We start from the raw sequence: 19348 nt of genomic DNA, 5'->3' as shown, positions 1-19348 counted from the left end.
AGAATCCGCTGTTTCAGCTACTACAATAGTGTATTCCATTGCTCCTCTTTCTTGTAAAGTAGTCACCACTTGAGCCACAAAAGATGCTTTTTGACCAACAACTACATAAACACATTACATTTTGTCCCTGTTGATTGAGAATTGTATTTGTGACTACTGCTACCTGTTTGTTTGTCTCCAATAATTAATTCTCGTTGGCCCCGTCCTATGGGGATCATCGAATCAATAGCAATAAGTCCTGTTTGGAGAGACTCATATACCGAACGTCTTGAAATAATACCGGGAGCAGGAAATTCTATTAATTGAGATTTCGAAGCTGAAATTTCTCCTCGACCGTGAATTGGTTTAGTTAGGGCATTTATAACACCACTCAAATAAGCTTCACTTACAGGTATCTGAGCAATTCTTCCTGTTGCTTTTACTGAACTTCCCTCTTGTATCAGCAAACCATCACCCATTAATACAACACCAACATTTTTTGATTTCAAATTCAAAGCAATGCCTATAGTACCTTCTTCAAATTCCANCAATTCACCCGCCATTACTTCATCAAGACCATAAATACGAGCAATACCATCGCTTACTTGAAGTACGATACCTGTATTTACACTTTTGACTTCTGTATTATATTGCTCAATGCGTTCACGGATAATTTTACTAATTTCATTTGCACGAATGGTTACCATGAAAATATCTTGAGTTTATTTTTTATAAGAAAAAAATGATGCCTATACTCTATTTTATAATAGAAAGCCTAATCAGTTATTTTTTTATTTCATCATTCCAAACATTCCAATATTAGCACTAACAATATGTAAATGTAGCTCGTTGTTCAAGCAACTATTTAGAGTTCCTCGTTGTTCAAACAACTATTTAGAGTTTCTCGTTGTTCAAGCAACTATATAGAGTTCCTAGAACTCCCTGTAAGGCTTGTTGTAAAACCCGTTGTCGAACTTGATTAATAACTCTTTGTTGTTCAAAATCAATGGCTTCGTTTTTGTAATTTTCTAATTGTTCCAAAGTTGTTTGAATAAATTAAATTCAATTTTTCTCGTTTGATCTCAGAATAGCCATTCACCCAAAAAAAATCTGCTTCTGTTTCAACTTTCCTTAAGCGAGCCTGGGCTTTTTTGAGCTGTTCAATGGCGTTTTCCTGTAATTCTTTTGAGTTTCGAATAGTTTTCCAGATTTTCTGTTTTTGATTATCTAATAAATCACGTAATGAAAGTAAACTCTCTTTCCATCCATTTCAAAATGTCTATGATCTCTTCCCGAACCAAACATGAATCTTTCGATTCATTTGGCTCTCACACTCAATTACTTATCGAAAATTTACCAATTTTTTATGTAATGAGTCTATCCTCTCTTCTCTATTCAAAGTGAAAACAATTACCAATATAAGACTAGAATATTCAGAAAACTCTTTTGACTAAACAAAGTTATTTGCAGGTAACTTTTAAGTTTAACCAAATGGTAACGCAAGTGAAATGAACAATAAATAATGAATAATGACTTGTGCAAAGAAATTAAATGAACGAAGTAAAATGCACGTAATCTTCACTCCACAAACCGAAACAATTTGTATTAAATTAACATTGGCTAATAACAAGAACTATTTGTGGGCAAAAACAATCAAAATGGAGAAAGCTATAGTTTCAATTCAAGAAAGTGGGGTTGTTAGTCTGTTTGGGGTCTTGTTATAAAATTTTAAAAGAAAAACTTCATTCCAAGTCTAACACAGATTAGTCTATTCTATCGCTTGATTAAATTTCTGAAATCATGTAGTTAAAATATTTAATCATGGTTTAAGACCAAACATGATAGTTAATCTTTCTACTACCATAGTTTTAGACAGAAATTCCATGTTGCAGCTGCAATTTTGTCAAACATATTAGTTAAAGAATAAACTATATTTTCACCCTCTTTATTTTGAGATCCAACAAACATTCTAAGAATGAAATTACACTTTTAGATTTCTTTTCATTTTTATCTATGGCTTTTGTTTACTATTTTTTTTTTCATAATTTTATTTTTCTAATACTAGTTAAACACTTTTATTACGCATAAATATTGAGTTTACAATTTGAAATTTTATATTATTATAACTTTCAATAATTTGTACATTACATTTCAACTTTTCATAAATATATGTTAATAGAAATATTCTTTTTAATATAGACAATGTATATTAACAAACATTCGAACTATATCTTCACAAATATGATTTAAACATGATAGCTTCATAAATATATTTTTCATATGCAAATAACTTAAATATCTACACAATTTTAATAATAATAATAATAATAATAAGTATTTAAATTATATTTTTATTACAAAGAACATGTTTCTATAGTGAAAAAGATAAATTAACTATATGACATTTTATTTTCTATTATTACATAATTTACTTGTATGACTTTATGCATATACATTATTGATGTTATTTTATACAGTTTTTTATCACAGTGTTTATTTTAATTTAGGATAATAATATTTTGACAATATTTTAACATTATTCATGTGTCATTCTCTTATTCATTCATGTTAGTATTTATAATTATTATTATTAATTATAAATTAATTTTAGACCAATCATCTAAGATTAGGTAGATAATGTTAAAATATTATAAAAAATATTCTCCAAGCTACTGACATTTTTATAATATTTGATAAAAGCAAGCACACAGCACGTCGAAATGCACATGTACATAAAATTAGTCAGTCAGACAAGTACAAAGGTTTTCTCATTGTACATAGTTGACTGTTATGCTTTGACATTTGACGAAACCTATGAAATTTAACTTAAATTCTAGAAAAAGTGTAATATAAAATAATAAAACACGTTTTCATGCATTGCAAACTGGCATGAAGAGAGACAAAGTTATATATTATTTTAACACACTCAATCATTCCTGTAAGTTTAAATTCAAAAATTTAAGGACTTTACATTTCTTTTCTTTTATTTTTAAGGTTACTCTCCAAACTATCATTAATATATGAATTATTTAAAAAAAGAATTTCAATAAGCACTTCCAAAAATGTATTAATTTTATAAGGTTAAATTATACTAATATTAAAACTATCTAAAAATTATTATTTTTGGAACATTTATTATTTGTAAATCATTATCAAGCAAACCATTAATATTTAGTATCATTTTCAATATATATATATTTATGTCTCTAAGAAATATATTAAAGTTTTGTATGGTCTAAAAATAATTTTAAATAATATTGTCTAAGAATGTATAAACATATACAAATCTCAGTTTTTCATAATTGATTAGAATTAAAATGTATTTTTTTAAAACTGAGATAAAAACGTGAAGATGGAGAATGAAATCTGAAAATTCTCTTACATTGATTTGCTGAACCTAGACATGTTCCTTGTATCCAACCAAGAATATTAAATTAGATACGAATTCTGGAAAATAATAAATAAAGTGATGAAAATTCAAAGCACGTGGTCACAGTGGTATCTGACTTCAATGCATTATGAACCGAACCGAATCGAAAGTGGGAACCGGTTTTTGTTTTTCACTCAAAAAGTGAAAACGTTTTAGCATCGAAGGTGAAACCGATGTTTTTCTTGTTCACCTTTTCGATCATAGAATAATTCAAAACACACACAAAGGTAATAATGTTAGAAACTCACATAATAAGAAGGTTCCTTGTACAACTTATTTTACTCTGTCACACCACATCACAAGAAAACGCGTTTATCTGTCACAAACGCGTTTCAGTTCTTGTGTTCCATTTGTTTATATATGTATATAAAAACACACTCTTTTGCCTTTTCTCTTGTTTTGTCAGATCCAATTCTCTCCAGTTTCTCTTTTCTCGATCCGTTTTGTTAAAGGGTACTGCTGAATTGTGAATAGTGAATAGTGAATAGTGATGTTTCTCTCTAGATTTTTTGTGCTTGTGTTCTCAGCTTGCTTTCTTCTGTTTCCAGCCAATGGAATTAGATCTTTTGCTGGTTATGAAACTGAGGTTGAAGTTGATACCTTTGTGCAATTCAGAGAGGCCCCAGAATACAGAAACCAGAAAAAGTGTACTCTGCTTGATTCAAGCAATGTTCCAATGGCATCTTCATGTGATCCTTCACTTGTGCATATTGCAATGACCATTGATTGGCACTACTTGAGAGGGTCCATTGCTGCAGTGCACTCTGTGTTGAAACACACTTCCTGCCCTCAGAATCTGTTCTTTCACTTCATAGCATCAGATGCAAGATTGGAGAGCAGGGATGAGTTTGAAAGGATTGTTCAAACCTCCTTTCCTTCCTCGAGGTTTGAAGTTCATGTGTTTGAGGAAAGTCTTGTTGGCAACCTGATATCTCCTTCCATCAGGGAAGCACTTGACAACCCTCTTAACTATGCAAGAACTTACCTGGCTGATTTGCTTGATCCCTGCATTGAGAGGGTTATATACTTGGACTCTGATGTTATAGTTGTTGGTGATGTTCAAGAGCTTTGGAAGGTTCCATTGACAGGGTCAAGGGTGATTGGTGCTCCTGAATATTGCCATGCAAACTTCACCAGATACTTCTCCTATGAGTTTTGGTCCAGTGCTGAGTTCTCTGAGGTGTTTGAAGGGAAAAGGCCTTGCTACTTCAACACTGGGGTGATGGTGATGGACTTGTTGAGGTGGAGAGAGGGTGATTACACAAGGAAGATCGAGAAGTGGATGGAGATTCAAAAGGAGAGAAGGATCTACAAGTTAGGGTCACTCCCTCCTTTTTTGTTGGTTTTTGGTGGTGATGTTGAGGCTATTGACCATAGATGGAACCAACATGGTCTTGGAGGGGATAATGTTAGAAACAGTTGCAGAACTTTGCATCCTGGTTCTGTCAGTTTGCTGCATTGGAGTGGGAAAGGGAAGCCATGGACAAGGCTTGATGCTAAGAAGCCTTGCTCGGTGGACTTTCTCTGGGCACCTTACGATCTCTATATACCTTCTCGGCATAAAAGAATTGCTGCTGCTACAATGCATTCGCCATTTTAGCACATGAGTTTATATTGGTGTATCTGATTCATCTGTTCTGATCTTTTTTTGTACAGACAGAACAATCAACAGATTTTGTAATGTTTGTTCATAGTTTTTCAATAGTGTAGTTACTGAGAATATATCACAGGGAACATGTCGATGCAATTGGATATACTGAGTTTAGTTTTCAGGAGTTAAGGTACTGATAAGCACTGTTTAGACAAAATTTGATGTACTTTCTTCCAATCAAAATTGAAGTTTTAATTGGATTTTCATTAAAGGATTATGTAAATTATAAAGAGAAAAATTTTACTTGAATTTTATTAAATTGCTTGTGTTGTTTTTCCATCAAAAATTGAAATTTCATTTTCATTAGTTGTGTAATAAATGTTGTATTAATCGTTCTCTCAAATTTCATTTTTATTATAAACAATTTCTTTCTCATTCTAGTTTTATCCTTTGTTTCAATTTACTTTTCCTCATGTTTTTCTGTCACAATCATGTTTTTCTCTATGTCTTGATAGCACTTTCTTTCGATTCTCTTTCCCTTCACCATTTCACCCCCATTCAATCTCCTTATGTCAATCTATTTTTAGCTCTTTCAATTTGATTCATTTTTTGATGTCTTCAACACATTGATATAGTTGTCCATGAGTAAAAGTATTTTAAAAGGAACATGATTTGCTCGAAATCTCTTTCACAAATAATTCTCATCTAACTTTTAATTAAAATAGTTCAAAATGAAATACTTATTCAATTTGAAAGAGAATGATTTATTTGAAAAAAAAAATTAATTGTCCATATATAAATAGTATAAAAGAGTGAGAAGTGAGAATAATTGAAAAAAAAAAAGAACAAAAACAGAATATCAAGAGGAGAGAATTAGATAAAAGAAAAAAAGTTTTAAGAAATTGTTAGAAGACAAGATATTTTGTAAATCAAGCTTCTTTTATATATATATATATATATATATATATATATATATATATATATATATATATATATATATATATATATATAATCTTCTATTATTTGGATAAATTAAAATGACTTCATCACTTTTTTTTTTAATTTAAATATTAATTAAAGAATACTAGATAAAAATGTCAAGGAGATGTAATTATTTTTCCAAAATTACTAAAATAGACAAATTTTAAAAAATTATGAAAATAAACAAGTTAACTTGGTATAACTTTTTTACTCAATTTATATTATGATACATTCGTATCAAATTGACACGATTTTTTTATAATAAAATTGTACTAAGTTAAGACAAATATTTATTTTTATAATTTTTTTGAAATTTATCCATTTTATCAACATAGTGCATTTTTTTCCAAATTATTAAAATCAACAAATTTAAAAGAAAATTATGAAAATGAATAAATGGGAAACGACTTCAAAACAATTCACCTAATGATTTTAAAAGTTAAGAATATATTTAAGATGATTAGTTGATTAAGTTCATGTTCTTAATACAAAGAGTATAATTCCATGATTAAATAATTGATTAGAATGTTTGTTAAAGAATTATTTCGAAATTATTTAAATGAATGCAAAATAACAGGAATCTCGGTAATTATAAAGGTTTAAATGGGAAAAAATAGTTAAAGTTGAGTCCCATCATTCGTTATCATTACACTATAGTTTGTCGAGACCACCACAAAAACACCTTTAAATAATATTAAGCATTATATCTGTAAATTAAATTATCGTATTTAATGTAATATTTCTGTAAAATTTAATATTTTGATAAAGACAAAATGTGAGAAATATTACCTAAAATATAAAAGTTAAAATGTAATTAAATTGTAAAAGTATTATAAGAGGATGTTGGTGTAAATTATTGGTCGATGTTACTGAAAAAAAGATATTTATTTTATTGTGGGTGACAATCGTTTTGTCTAACAGAAAAGATGGTAGTTATTACTTAGCTGTAAGTCATAGAGAAAAGAGAAGATATAAATGAGAAGAAGAATTATGATTATATGACAATAGGACCCTCCAATTAATAAGTATGGCACATGTGAAAACATAGAATATAGGAACAATGTCTTGCTGGCTAATGTGTCTGCTTCCACATAACAAAAGCTAAACAACATTGGCCAAACCAAATTCACATCACGTGCTACATTTGGAAAATGTTTAATTATCACGTGCTACATTTGGAAAATGTTTATTTATAATTGTAGTTGTGATTTTGATTTAGATACTCCAAATTTAAAACCATTTTTCAGGTTTTTTAATATTGAAAAAAATACTTTAATCTTTTAAATAAAAAATTTTACGGGGAAATGAGTTATATTAAAAGTAATTTTAACTTTCTTGTATAATTTGTATTATTATTGCCTTATATTTGTGATGAAACCTCACTATTCATTCTTTACATCAATGATTTAGATCAGTTTAACTTAATCTAATATTAATTATTTAAAAAATATTAATCACTTCATACAACCTAAGTATAGACTAAGACCCATAAATGAGTATTCACAATCAAGAGAAAGAGAGCCAGGAGCAAGGAGAATATTCATTTGACACTAAGACTTTTTCATTGAACGGAAAAAAAAAATAATTATGAGAAGGGAGAAGGGATATAAATAGAAAAAGAGGAAGAAAAGAATATACATGTCTATGAACTTCTCTACAACAGTCCAACGACACAACTCAGATGCAGTCTATTCTCCAACCCTCTCAAGTGGTGACCCAATAACATGCACCTGCCAACATAAACAAATCTCCAGATCATTACACACAAAAACACATAATAGGCTCCACTCATTAAGAAAAGTTATGTGCTCACAAAATGTATGGACGATTTTAAGAATCATGCATATCATTGTTCATAAATTGGGTCAAACTTTAAGAATCATGCATATCATTGTTCATAAATTGGGTCAAACAGGCCCGTTCAACCAGTTTAGGCTAAAGTCACCAATTCATAGGGTTGAAAAAACAATGGTCAAAAACCAGTAAAAGAAATGGTTTTGAACCAGGTTTTTTAAAATTGTAGGACAGTACTTTGACCCTTTTATGCTTTCATCTAACATTTTTCTAAATTTTATATTAGTTTATTAATAATATTTAAAAGATCATTTATTTATTATTGATTCGAATCTTATTTGAAATGTGAATGTGGTGTTTTCACCGGTTCAATGGATAATCCAGTTTTGATAACATTAATGTATGTAATTAATTTTAGAATACGAATGCTCGAATTTACGCTAACAGTTTAAAAAGGACAATGAAAATAAAATGTACTAACCAGAAAAGCAACTTTGCTAGGTAATCCCGAGAAGCATTTAACGTGACACTAAACTCCTCACTACTGTCTGAGTGATTGTCCATGTTTCCTTCAACTGATTTTTCCGTTACATTAGAGCTAGCATCATCTCCAAAATATCTTCTCAATATGCTCCGAACAAGTTGGTTAATTATATCCTCCACTTCTGCTGATGAAGGCAGAGCCATTTCATTCACCTGCCACACAAGTTACACAGCACAAGATTCATAAAGTGAAACACGTGACAGTGCCAAAATTAATGGAAACAAGGGAGAGAGAGAGAGAGAGAGAGAGAGAGAGAGGAGGGAAGGGACTTCATAAAAACTTTCAATTGCATGGAAATACAAAATAAATACCAGCAGCGAGACATTACCATATCAGGATCTAGAGACCGAAGATATTCCAACAAATCGTTCCACTTTCCCTTCTCATGTTCTAATTGCATCATTTCCTTCTTTTGGGCATTCAGCTCCTGAAAACAAAAGGCAACATATCTACGTCAACTTTCATTCTTTGAGCTTTCCTTTTAAATGGCCCCAGAGTTATAAAACACTTCTTCCGTCCATTTGGAGCACGGACTAAAGAGACTGAAAGTAAAGCCAATCCTTAGACTACCACAAAGGGAGCAGTGCCTTCTTACCCATTAATTAGACTATGCCATTGTAAGCCTTCAAAAGCCAAAAGAAGCATTCCTTTTAATTCTTGCTGAAAGAAATTTCCTTTGTATTATTGTCTTACCTTAATAACTCTCGAGGTACTTGAAGCAAGTCTCACTATACTTAGGGCTTATTTGGATGGAGGATTTTAGAGCAGAGGCGTAGGAAGCAAGTTTTTCTTCATTTTTACGTTAAATTCCCCCTTGATTGCGAAATTTTATAAAAAAATGACAAAACAAGTTCATTCATTATTCAATTTAAACCATCATCATTTCATAATTCTCTCAACTTAAAAATGAAAAATTATCTCCTTCCCTTCCCCTCTAGAATCCCCCATCCAAAACAAAAGTGACTATCAACAGAAACCATTATGTTACCATTATGTACACGTATATTTGGCAGGAACAGAAGAAGATATTTTACATGTTCTAAATAATAGTTCATTCATCAATATGAGATCCTTGTTCCAAATTCCAAATACTCCAACTCAAAATCCAAGTTACCAGGCGCACACATAAGAAGAAAACATTTATAAATGCAGCTAATCAACAATCATTGTGTTTAGAAAATTGGACTAAAGAAAAAGAAAAAGGGCTACCTTTGTCACACTTGTCAACTCAGACTGCAACTGCTGGATGTAACTCAAAGCTTGAGGAGGCAAATCACCAAACTCTTTCAGGCTACCGCTGCAATTTTCAAAATGATTAACAACCTCCATTTTCTCATTACCCTCTGTTTTTGCTCCATCCTTCACCTCCAAAACCCCCGAATGTGTTCCACCATCCGACCCCTCATCCCTGGTAACAGATATATCCAGATTCCTTGCCAGAGACATCCTGTACTCTGCATTCCACAGAGTATACCTAACAAGGAAGAGAATAAAAGTTCAATGAAAACAAAATCCTTCAATCTAGCACATAAACTATCAAGTGATTGCCCCTCCCAAAATCACATTTTCACCGTGAAATTATCTTTAAAAGCATAATAACTAAATTTATCATACATTTTTTCATTGTGTCACTGTTTTGAATGTTGGCGGATAAACTTCTTACAAGGTACTTAGAAGGGGAAAAGAACAAAACAAAATTAACGAAGCTTTTCCCATGAGTCGAAATCAATTTGGCCACTTTAACTTCTACAAAAATTCTCTTACCTAACTTCTCCAAAATTCAAGGTGCATAATTTCATTTTAAATTCTAGGAAAAGTATAAATTTTTGTCTTAATATAAGTCTCCATAACCACTTATAGAATAACAAAAAAAGGTATGCATTGATCTTCCCCAGTTTTTTTTATGCAAGAAACTCAATTTATAAAGAAATTTAACTAAATTCGTTTTCCCCTTTCCTTCATAAGTGCTTATAAACTATTTTTTCCAAACAAAACAAAGACTTAGAGAAGAAAAAACACACACAAGAAACTAAATTGAATTGAACCTTCCGTGAGCTAATGAATTAAGCTCGTGATGATATAAGAGAAGTAGTTCAGTTCATGTTACCTTCTTATTTTATGAGGTACATCATAAAATGATATTTGTTCTCTTGTAACCTAAAATCAATTCGTGCAACTGTCGTTTACAAGATTTCTCACTTCTAACTTCTTTGAACATGAAGTAAGCAAGTTGATTTAGCCTTGTTAGCTCACAAGAACGGTTCAATTAACTTTACCTTCTTATTTTTTTCTCTTACAAGTGCTCAAACATGAAATCCATAAAATGAATTAAGCTTCTATCTCGTAATCTAAAATCAATTCATGTACATGTCAATTACAAAGTCTCGCTAATCAAACTTCTTTGAAAGATGAAATATCTAAGTTGAGTTTAGCTAGTTAGCTCACGAGAAAAGTTAAATTCATTTAACTTGTGTTCTAGGTCTACGAATGTTTAGGGAGAAATTAATCGATAACAACAATTTTATACTTGAACAGATTTGGCCACGAAATTGGTACTAGAGTGGCAATTGAATTGAACGAGAAAAGAAATCTCAAACAAATTAATTAGAGAAGATAGTTGTTGTTCGTTCGTTACCCGGTGACGATGGAGGAGAAGAGGAGGCGGTGGAGGGGGTGTTTGGAGACGGTGACGGTTACGGCGAAGTGGTCGGAGGGGAGGAGGCCGAGCATGGTGGAGATGGTCTGCTTCATGGAGTCGCGCGCAGCGGAGGACACGCCCTTGGAGATGGCGGAGTTATCGAGGGGCTCGACGCGGCTGAGCATGGCAGCGATGACGGTGAATCCGCGGTTGAAGTTGCGCGTGGATACGGCGTCGTCAGAGAAGCCGTCAACGACGCAGTAGAGGAGGAAGCGGCGGCGGCGTGTGAGCGGAAGGAGGTGAACGGACGGTGGCGGAATAGGAGGAGGCTTGGGAGGGAGAAACTGAAAGAGTGACCGGTCGGTGACGCGGGGGTGGATGACGGGCCGAAAGGAGAGTGCCATGGAATCGTGCTACAGGCGGGTGAGGTAAAGCCAGCTTATCTTTCGTTCTATTTGCGATTTTATTCACAGAGTGATCTTCTGTTCTGGTCTGTTATTATTTGCCTACTCTACCAAACGGTTCGATTCGGTTCGATTCAACCGCTCTAAAACCGGATTTGCAATCGTCCATTACTGATTTTAAGAAACTAATTAACTAGTATGTACCAATTTAATCTTCGAAATTATCTCTGGCAGAATTATTCATTATTTCTTTGAAATAAGATTTTTTTTTATTGTTTCTTTGAATTGTTAATTTTAACATTTTTAAAACAAATTATTCTATAAACAAATAGTTTAACATATTAATTAGAAACATGTATTAATAAAAAAAATAGTTTTGTGGTTTATTTTTCTTTTTATCAACTTTATTTATTTTATTTTTGGTCATGATCTATTATTTTGCTTGCGCAACTGTAATTGGTTAATGTTTGTTTTGATTCGTTTTGTGTTAATGAAAGAAAATAGTATCAGTGAATTCAATTTCAATAAAATTTGAACTAATTCAAAATTATTAAGAAAATAGCATTTTAAAAAATAACAAAATAAAAAGAGTATAATTTGTTGTTTTATTAAAAGTGTTATACACAAAAAAAAAAATTGTTCTATAATTTTTATACAATTTCATACTTTTTGATATTATTTATTAGTTTTCATTTATAATATTTTTTGCTTTCCGTTGTTTGCTAAACAAATAAGTTTTTGTGTAATTTTTCATTATAATATGAAATAGAATAAAATGTTCTCCATTATTGCAAGGTGCCCCTGATATTTGACATAATTACAGATTGCCCTTTTTACACTGATTGTTCTAAATTTGAGAAGAAGAATCTTCTGATGTTGCTCTTTCTTGCCTTCCCAACCCCAAACTACAACATCCAACCCAAAAAAATTAACCAAAAAAGTACATAGAAATTGAAAAATTATAATAGTCTATTTTGTAAAATTGATTTTAAAATAATTTAAATATAATCATTTTTAAATTTTTAAGTAAATTATAATTTTTTCAAAAGTATAATATTTTAATTTATTTTACTAAATTAATAAAACACAATAATCATAAATATTATTAACTTGTCACACAATTTCAAATAATACTTTCCTAGTAAGCGTTTTCGTCAATTTAATTTTATGTGAAAAACTAAACAAACCTATTTGCATGAATTTAAAAATAGTATGGCAAAATTGAAATCTTAAGTAAAATTAATAAGATGAAATAAACTATTAATCCAAATAAATTATGCTAATTCATGTAAAAGTAGAAACAAAATAATATTATATTACTCAGAAATTTTGGACATATAAAGTTCTATAGGAAAAAACTAAAAAATGTTTATAAAGAAATTATATGCGATTTTAATATTAGCATTTTAAATTATATATATATATATATATATATATATATATATATATAATAAATAATTAAATGTGTTAAGATTATTATATTTTATTAGTTAATTTATTAAACTAAATTTGTGATTAAAGATATATCTGTTATTAGATATTAATTGTATAAAGAAGAATATTTTAATTTAATAAAGAATGAAATTAAAAACATTACAAATTAATAAAATAACTGACAGAAGTTATATGGTTTCGTGAATATTTATTATTACTATTTCTTTATCTTCGTTCTTATAAGAAATAAAAAAAAAAAAAAAACGTTCTATAACTAAAAAAATATATACTATTATTTCATTTACATTATCTTTAATATCAATTAAAGTTATGGTTTTTATACTAATCTTAACTGATTTTAATATAATTAACGATAATTTATTGTATGATAGAAGTTTGATTGTTCTTTATTGTTTTGATTGATATTCTAACATAAATATAATATTTTGTTGGAATTTATTAGTTTATAATATCTATTATAATAATATCTATTAGACATTTTATATCACTTTTGGGATAAAAGGAAATTAAACACCAATTTTATTTTATTTTTTAAAAAAGAAGGAAAATGTTAGTTATGTATGATAATCATGAAATTGAATACTAAATTTTCAAGGGTTGAATGATTGAAAAAAAGAGGGTATATCTAAAATGAAAATGAAATGACATTAAAAGGAAACAAGAAGTATGCATCTAAAGTAGGTCCCTTTCAAATTCCAAACACCAATAAAATTCATTAAATACTTCAAAATGGACCACTTTTCGAATCTCAAATTGTGGCTTATATTCATTCTTCCCTCCAAACATCACAAATAAAATAAAACCATTTTAATTTTTAATAAATAGTAAATTTAATTTATACAATTTTAACATTTTTCTTAAAATTAACTAAATTATTCAAACTTATTATTACGGTTTTTTCAATGTCTACAATTAACTCTTATTTTTATTTCATTAATCCCAAGATTTAAGTCACAATTATATCATGAGAAAACTGTTTATTAATTAAAATTTAATAAAAGTTAAAATATTTAAATCCCACTTGAATCTTTTTGGTAATCGTACACTTTTCAATAAATTATACCTTATGAGACAAAGTGCTAGAAAAAAAATATAAATCTCGAAAATTAACTAAATGAATTTCTTAATTGATTTTAAAAAATTAGTTAAATAAATTCTTTAATCCATTTTCAAAAATTAATTAAGAAAATTTCTTAACCAAATTTAAAAAAAAAATGTTAAGATTCCATATTATCATACAACTATTTTTAATAATTTTCTAATAATAATTTAATTAAATAACTCAATTTAATATTTTATTATTAATATTCTTTATTAAATTTCAAAAACTAATTAAATAGATTTCTTAAATGAAAACTGGTTAAATAAATTCTTTAACCGATTTTCCAAAATTAATTAAAAAAATTTCTTAATCAATTTTGTAAAGAATCGTTAAGGTTCCATATTATCTTACAACTATTTTTATTAATTTTTTAATAATAATTTAATTATATAACTCGATTTAATATTTTTTTAATAATAATCTTATATTTTTCTTTTTTTTCCGGTATTTCCAAAATTTTAACTCTATTTTTCTATTAAAAATCAATCGGCTTTCAAAGTTGATTAAAACTTTTATAGATTTTAAAAACTATTAAAACTTCAATCGATTTTAAAAGCTGTTATTAACTAAATTTCGAAAACTAATTAAATAAATTTTTGGTTTTTGAAAACTGGTTAAATAAAAATTTTAATCTTTTCGAAAATAATTAGTTAAGAAAATTTATAAAATTCGTTAAGGTTCTCTATTATCTTACAACTATTTTTATTAATTTTGTACTAATTATTTAATTAAATAACTCAATTTAATATTTTATTATTAAAAGACATTTCTGGTTTAGTTGTTTAGAAAAAAAAAATTGGTTATAATAATACAAGATGATACGTTTCTATAATAATAATAATAATATAATTTCATGTGCTAGATTTTAATATGCGACTCTTCTTCCATGGGAACCATCCCTCGTGATTTGACCTAAATGACAATTTCAGCCAAAAAGTTTGTTTTATTTCCTTTTCAAAAATTACAGGTCAATTAGGTAACATTAATATAGCTGTTAAAACTAAAAGTTCATAATTGTTTTTTATTCTATACTTAATTAAATTCTTAAAGTAATGTTTATGAAAAAAAAATAGACGACTTAAATTCTTGTTAAATATCTCACATATAAAATAAATTTATTTATAGAGTATAAACATCATTTTATATAAGATTAAATTAAATTTAAAATTCACTTTATAAAATTTTCTTCATTAAAATTTAAAAAATTAATATCCATTAAATGTAATAAATTTTGGATAAGTGTTAAAATTCCCTTACTTAGTTATTTATATAAACTACCCTATAGGAAGCTTAAAACAACATTTCATAAAAAAAAAAAAAACTAATATATATTTAAAAAAAAAACTTGATTAAGTTTTAAGATTTTTATAACTTTAATTATTTATAATTGAGTATGTATTAATTTTTTTATTAAATATTTATAATTTTCAATTGCATTTTTATTAAATATAAAATTGTGTCTCTAATACAAAATGATACTTTGTTAATATATAAATAATATTTATTATTTTTATTAGAATGTTTTGGATAATATATGATTTTTTTTTACAATAACAATATAGACAATCATCGTGGTGACAATATAACGTGATAGTTTTATTATATATCCAACATATTTTTAATAAAAAAAATATAAGTTTTACTTTAACTTAAATATAAAATCTCACATTTTTAACTCATACAAATAAGTAATTAATATAAAAAATAAAATAATAATCACATTAATTACTTAATATAAAAATTTAATTAAAAATATGTATTTTAAATATTCAATAAAAAATTAATTAAAAATACTTTATCATATAATAGACTTTGAAACTTATAAATCTGCATTGGTTTCTTTTTCATAATTTACATACTTCCAATTTCATTATCGTATATTTTACGGTTGTGCAGCAAGCTGTTAGGCCCACTAAAAAGTTGTAATTAGACTTTAATTTGAGCACATTCGACAGTGTTATGATAAAATATAACATGATGGGACAATAAGTTCATGTGTTACCGTTCATAGTGTTTTCAACTAAATAATTGTAAGTAGTTGATTATCAATGTAATTATAAATTTTATAACATGATTAGAAGAACAAAATTTAACATAGTGGAATGTTTGTGATATCGATCTCCTTTAATCTTGTCCATTGTTATGAAAAGTTGATTTAAACTTGGAAAGTATTTTATATCTAATTTCTTAATCAATTAGTTTTATATACTTCGACACTTATAGTGATTAATTTTGTGTATTTCTTGTGAGATATGTTTTTAGAGAAACACATATTTGATTATAACTGTGAATGTTATGTTACTTATGATGAATGTTAATAGATATGATAATTTATGAACTTAATCGTGTTTAGAGTTTTATTCTTCAAGAAAGTAATCAAGCTTGTTAATGGAAATTTAGCTTTCAATAGCAAAAAAAAGTTCCTTTTAATATTATATAAGTTAATCTTTATTTGATTTTTTTGTTATAAAGTAAAAGGGATCAAGAAGAGAAAACGGTGAGATTTGAAAATAATTACTTTTATTTTATAAAATGTATGGTAATTTTAATTTAATCATAAACTTTAAATAAAGTTAAAGTAATTTTTGTAAAAAGTAGGTTATAATTTTTATATTTATATTTCTTTTCAAGTAAGTCTCACCATATTATTATTAAGATTGTAATGTTGTTATTTTTATTATTAAAATTAATAGTTATGTTGAATTTCTTTTTATATCACACTTAATTTTATTTAGTAGACATAATTAAACAATTGCATTCATATTTCTTTTCAAAAATACTTTACTACCTACCTCTTCATTTGTTCATACTATTAAAAAGATTATCATTGTAAAAGACTATTAAAAAGATTATCATTGTAAAAGACTATTAAAAAGATTATCATTGTAAAAGAAAAAAAATAGAAGAAAATCAACCAAACATATGATAGTAAGTTAGTATAAAGTAAGATTATGTATCATTTAAACATGTTGCATTGACATACTAAGTAATAGAAACAATTTAAAACACAAGTCACATCAATAAAGACTATTCTAAACTTATTCATTCAGATAAATGCATTGATGTTGAACTATTTGGAAATTATGCTCTTGTAATGGATATCCTCTTCTCATAAGGTTAGTCATTTTTCTGTCATGAGAACTCCAAATTTATTTTTAGGCAAGTACTTTTTGCTACTTTCACCACCTAATTCATCATCTCTATGATTACTAGAGTGTTAGGATAATTCCATTTTGAATTCTTACTTTAATGCATACCCTAAAAAACATAATTCAAAAGGATTTTCTCCTTGGAAATCCATATCATTGTCACCCAACGCATTTCAGCCAGATAAATCCTTGAAGAGTAACACCTAGCGCTAGCTAAGTGGAACCTAACATTAACCTCAATGCCTAATGAGCCCAATGGTCGCATTGAGAGCACCCCTGGAACTCTCATGTTTTTATTCAATCTTATGGTACCCAATGGCCTTGGTTAGTGCCAAACAACACCAAGTTAGCGAGCTCTCTAGTGTCCTCTAGTGAGAAGAACTTTTGTCCAACGACAACCAAATCAGAGAAGCCATTGTCTAAATGGCACCTCACGTTATCTCAACACTTAGAATCTCCCTTTTTATGCTTTGGATTAGTTAATTTGGCACTCTTTAAGCTAATTCTCACTTAATAAACCTTTTGATGATCATAAATTTCATAAATTTAAATAGATGAAAAAAGAATAAAAAAGAATAGATAAAAGATAAAAAACTTTAGAAAAGTGATAATGTAATTTAAAGTAATGAAACTTTTTTATAAAATTTCTATTTATATCAAAATAATCACACAATTTTAAAGATATTATCAATTTTAAAATATTATATTTTTTAAACCTTTACATTAATCAATAAATTAATATGATAAGAACAAAATCATTATATATGAAATTTGAGACTAATATAATTTTTATTTTTAATTTCTTAAATTGCAAGTATTATATCTATAAACTCTAAACACTAAATTTAAGAAACTGAAATAATTGTTTAAAATCTTAAAGAACAAATCTTTTAAAATATTTAAAAGAAAAGAAGAAGCTACAACCTTTTAAAACTATTTCTAAGTAAGAACTTAAAAGACTAAAGCAAGATTCGTTCTAAATTTAAGATGCTGAAGAGAAAATTAAGTTAAAATACAATAAAATATCTTTACAAACAAACAATATATAGATTCAAGAAATATCTTCTTATCTAGGCTTTTGGGTCTAAATTTTATTTTCTTCACCGTAGAATTTGTAATGATTAAAATATAAGAGGGTCTTAATCTGATTATAACATAGGTGGAAATAAAATACAATATGTAGTCAAGGATCGAGTAATAGAAAAAATGGATTTTTTTTTTATCAAATTCAGAAAATAAAGCTATGTAAGAAACACATAACACTCTAAAAATTGTTTTTGTTTTATCTTTTAAATATTAGTGTCAATCACAACACTCATTTACTTGATTTAATGTAGACTGAGGCTAAATTGACGAAAAAATTAGATTTTTTTTTTTTAAATTAGCACAAACTTGATTGCACTGTTCATATGTTTGGGTGAACCTGGCCCTAGCTACTAGTAGTTTACGGGGCTTTTGTTAAATGCACCCCCTTTTGCTAAACACACATCTGAAAATTTCAAAATTTCATTCCACTTTTTTTATTCGTTCGTAAAAGTAAATTTACTTTTAATATGTCAAGATTAAAATTTGTATGCACATGAGTCTAATCTTTGTTTTAGAAAAGAATCAACCAATAAGTTTAAATATTTTAAAAAATACCTATTCAAATGTAAAAAATAAAAAATTTAAATGAGTCTAAGTGATCAATAAAAGTAAAAAAAAAAATAAAATTGAACTACGTATAAGAAATAAAACTTATAAATCTACTATTTTAAAGTTTTAAGTTGAATTTCATATTGGTTTTTTATATAAATTTTTAAAGAAAAAAAAATTAAAACAATATAAACTTCAGATAAAGTGGCAAGTAACCTTGTGTGTATTTTTAACTCTATTATCTCTAAATAAGACAAATCCTTTTTGTTTTACATGAAAAGGTCTTTCATGAGAAATTAGAATAGGAAAAATGTAAAAAGAAAACTTCATTAGGATGTGATATGTGAAGTAATTTAAACCAAGTTTCCTTCTTAAATCTTATCTTTCAGTCATTCTTTGAATTGACTAGACTTTGCATTAACTTTTCTTTCTTTAAGAAAATGTTGTGATTTCCGAAAACATAATAAACTAAACATATGTTAAAAGACTTATAATTATTTTCTTCTTTTTTTCCTTTCTATGTTAGAGAAATTTGTCCAAACATATTAAAAGTGTCAAAAACTAATAGATTGTATATTAAGAGTAAATTGTAATTCAAAGCTTATTTGCTTAAGTTGTCCTAAGTTTCAATTTTATTTAATGACTT

The 19348-nt window shown here is 27.5% G+C and overlaps 2 protein-coding genes across 2 annotated transcripts; one reads left to right on the top strand and one right to left on the bottom strand.

Annotated features, from left to right (window-relative positions):
• The first annotated feature begins 3719 nt into the window (after positions 1-3719).
• On the top strand, positions 3720-5184 carry LOC106764235 (probable galacturonosyltransferase-like 10). The gene has a single exon (XM_014648491.2). It carries the CDS (start codon positions 3900-3902, stop codon positions 5007-5009), a length of 1110 nt encoding a protein of 369 aa, XP_014503977.1. The 5' UTR covers positions 3720-3899; the 3' UTR covers positions 5010-5184.
• Positions 5185-7454: 2270 nt separating this feature from the next.
• Positions 7455-11435, bottom strand: LOC106760688. Its single transcript, XM_014644123.2, has 5 exons — positions 10955-11435; positions 9529-9793; positions 8648-8746; positions 8257-8471; positions 7455-7711 (listed from the first exon to the last, which is right to left on the bottom strand). The coding sequence occupies exons 1-5, from the start codon at positions 11359-11361 to the stop codon at positions 7636-7638; spliced, it is 1062 nt and encodes a 353-aa protein (XP_014499609.1). The 5' UTR covers positions 11362-11435; the 3' UTR covers positions 7455-7635.
• Positions 11436-19348: the final 7913 nt, after the last annotated feature.

The sequence above is a fragment of the Vigna radiata genome, chromosome 1 (assembly GCF_000741045.1).
Source record: "Vigna radiata var. radiata cultivar VC1973A chromosome 1, Vradiata_ver6, whole genome shotgun sequence".
NCBI lineage: Eukaryota > Viridiplantae > Streptophyta > Magnoliopsida > Fabales > Fabaceae > Vigna > Vigna radiata.
This window is presented reverse-complemented; position numbering and strand designations above follow the sequence as displayed.

What these genes read in the sequence shown, in the direction of transcription:
- LOC106764235 (XM_014648491.2), top strand. Translation starts at nt 3,900, where the DNA reads ATGTTTCTCTCTAGATTTTTTGTGCTTGTGTTCTCAGCTTGCTTTCTT.
- LOC106760688 (XM_014644123.2), bottom strand. Translation starts at nt 11,361, where the DNA reads ATGGCACTCTCCTTTCGGCCCGTCATCCACCCCCGCGTCACCGACCGG. An exon ending in AGTTGACAAGTGTGACAAAG is followed by an intron (nt 8,747 to 9,528) that starts GTAGCCCTTTTT and finishes TTTTGTTTTCAG; the next exon opens with GAGCTGAATGCCCAAAAGAA. An exon ending in CTAGCAAAGTTGCTTTTCTG is followed by an intron (nt 7,712 to 8,256) that starts GTTAGTACATTT and finishes TTATGTTGGCAG; the next exon opens with GTGCATGTTATTGGGTCACC.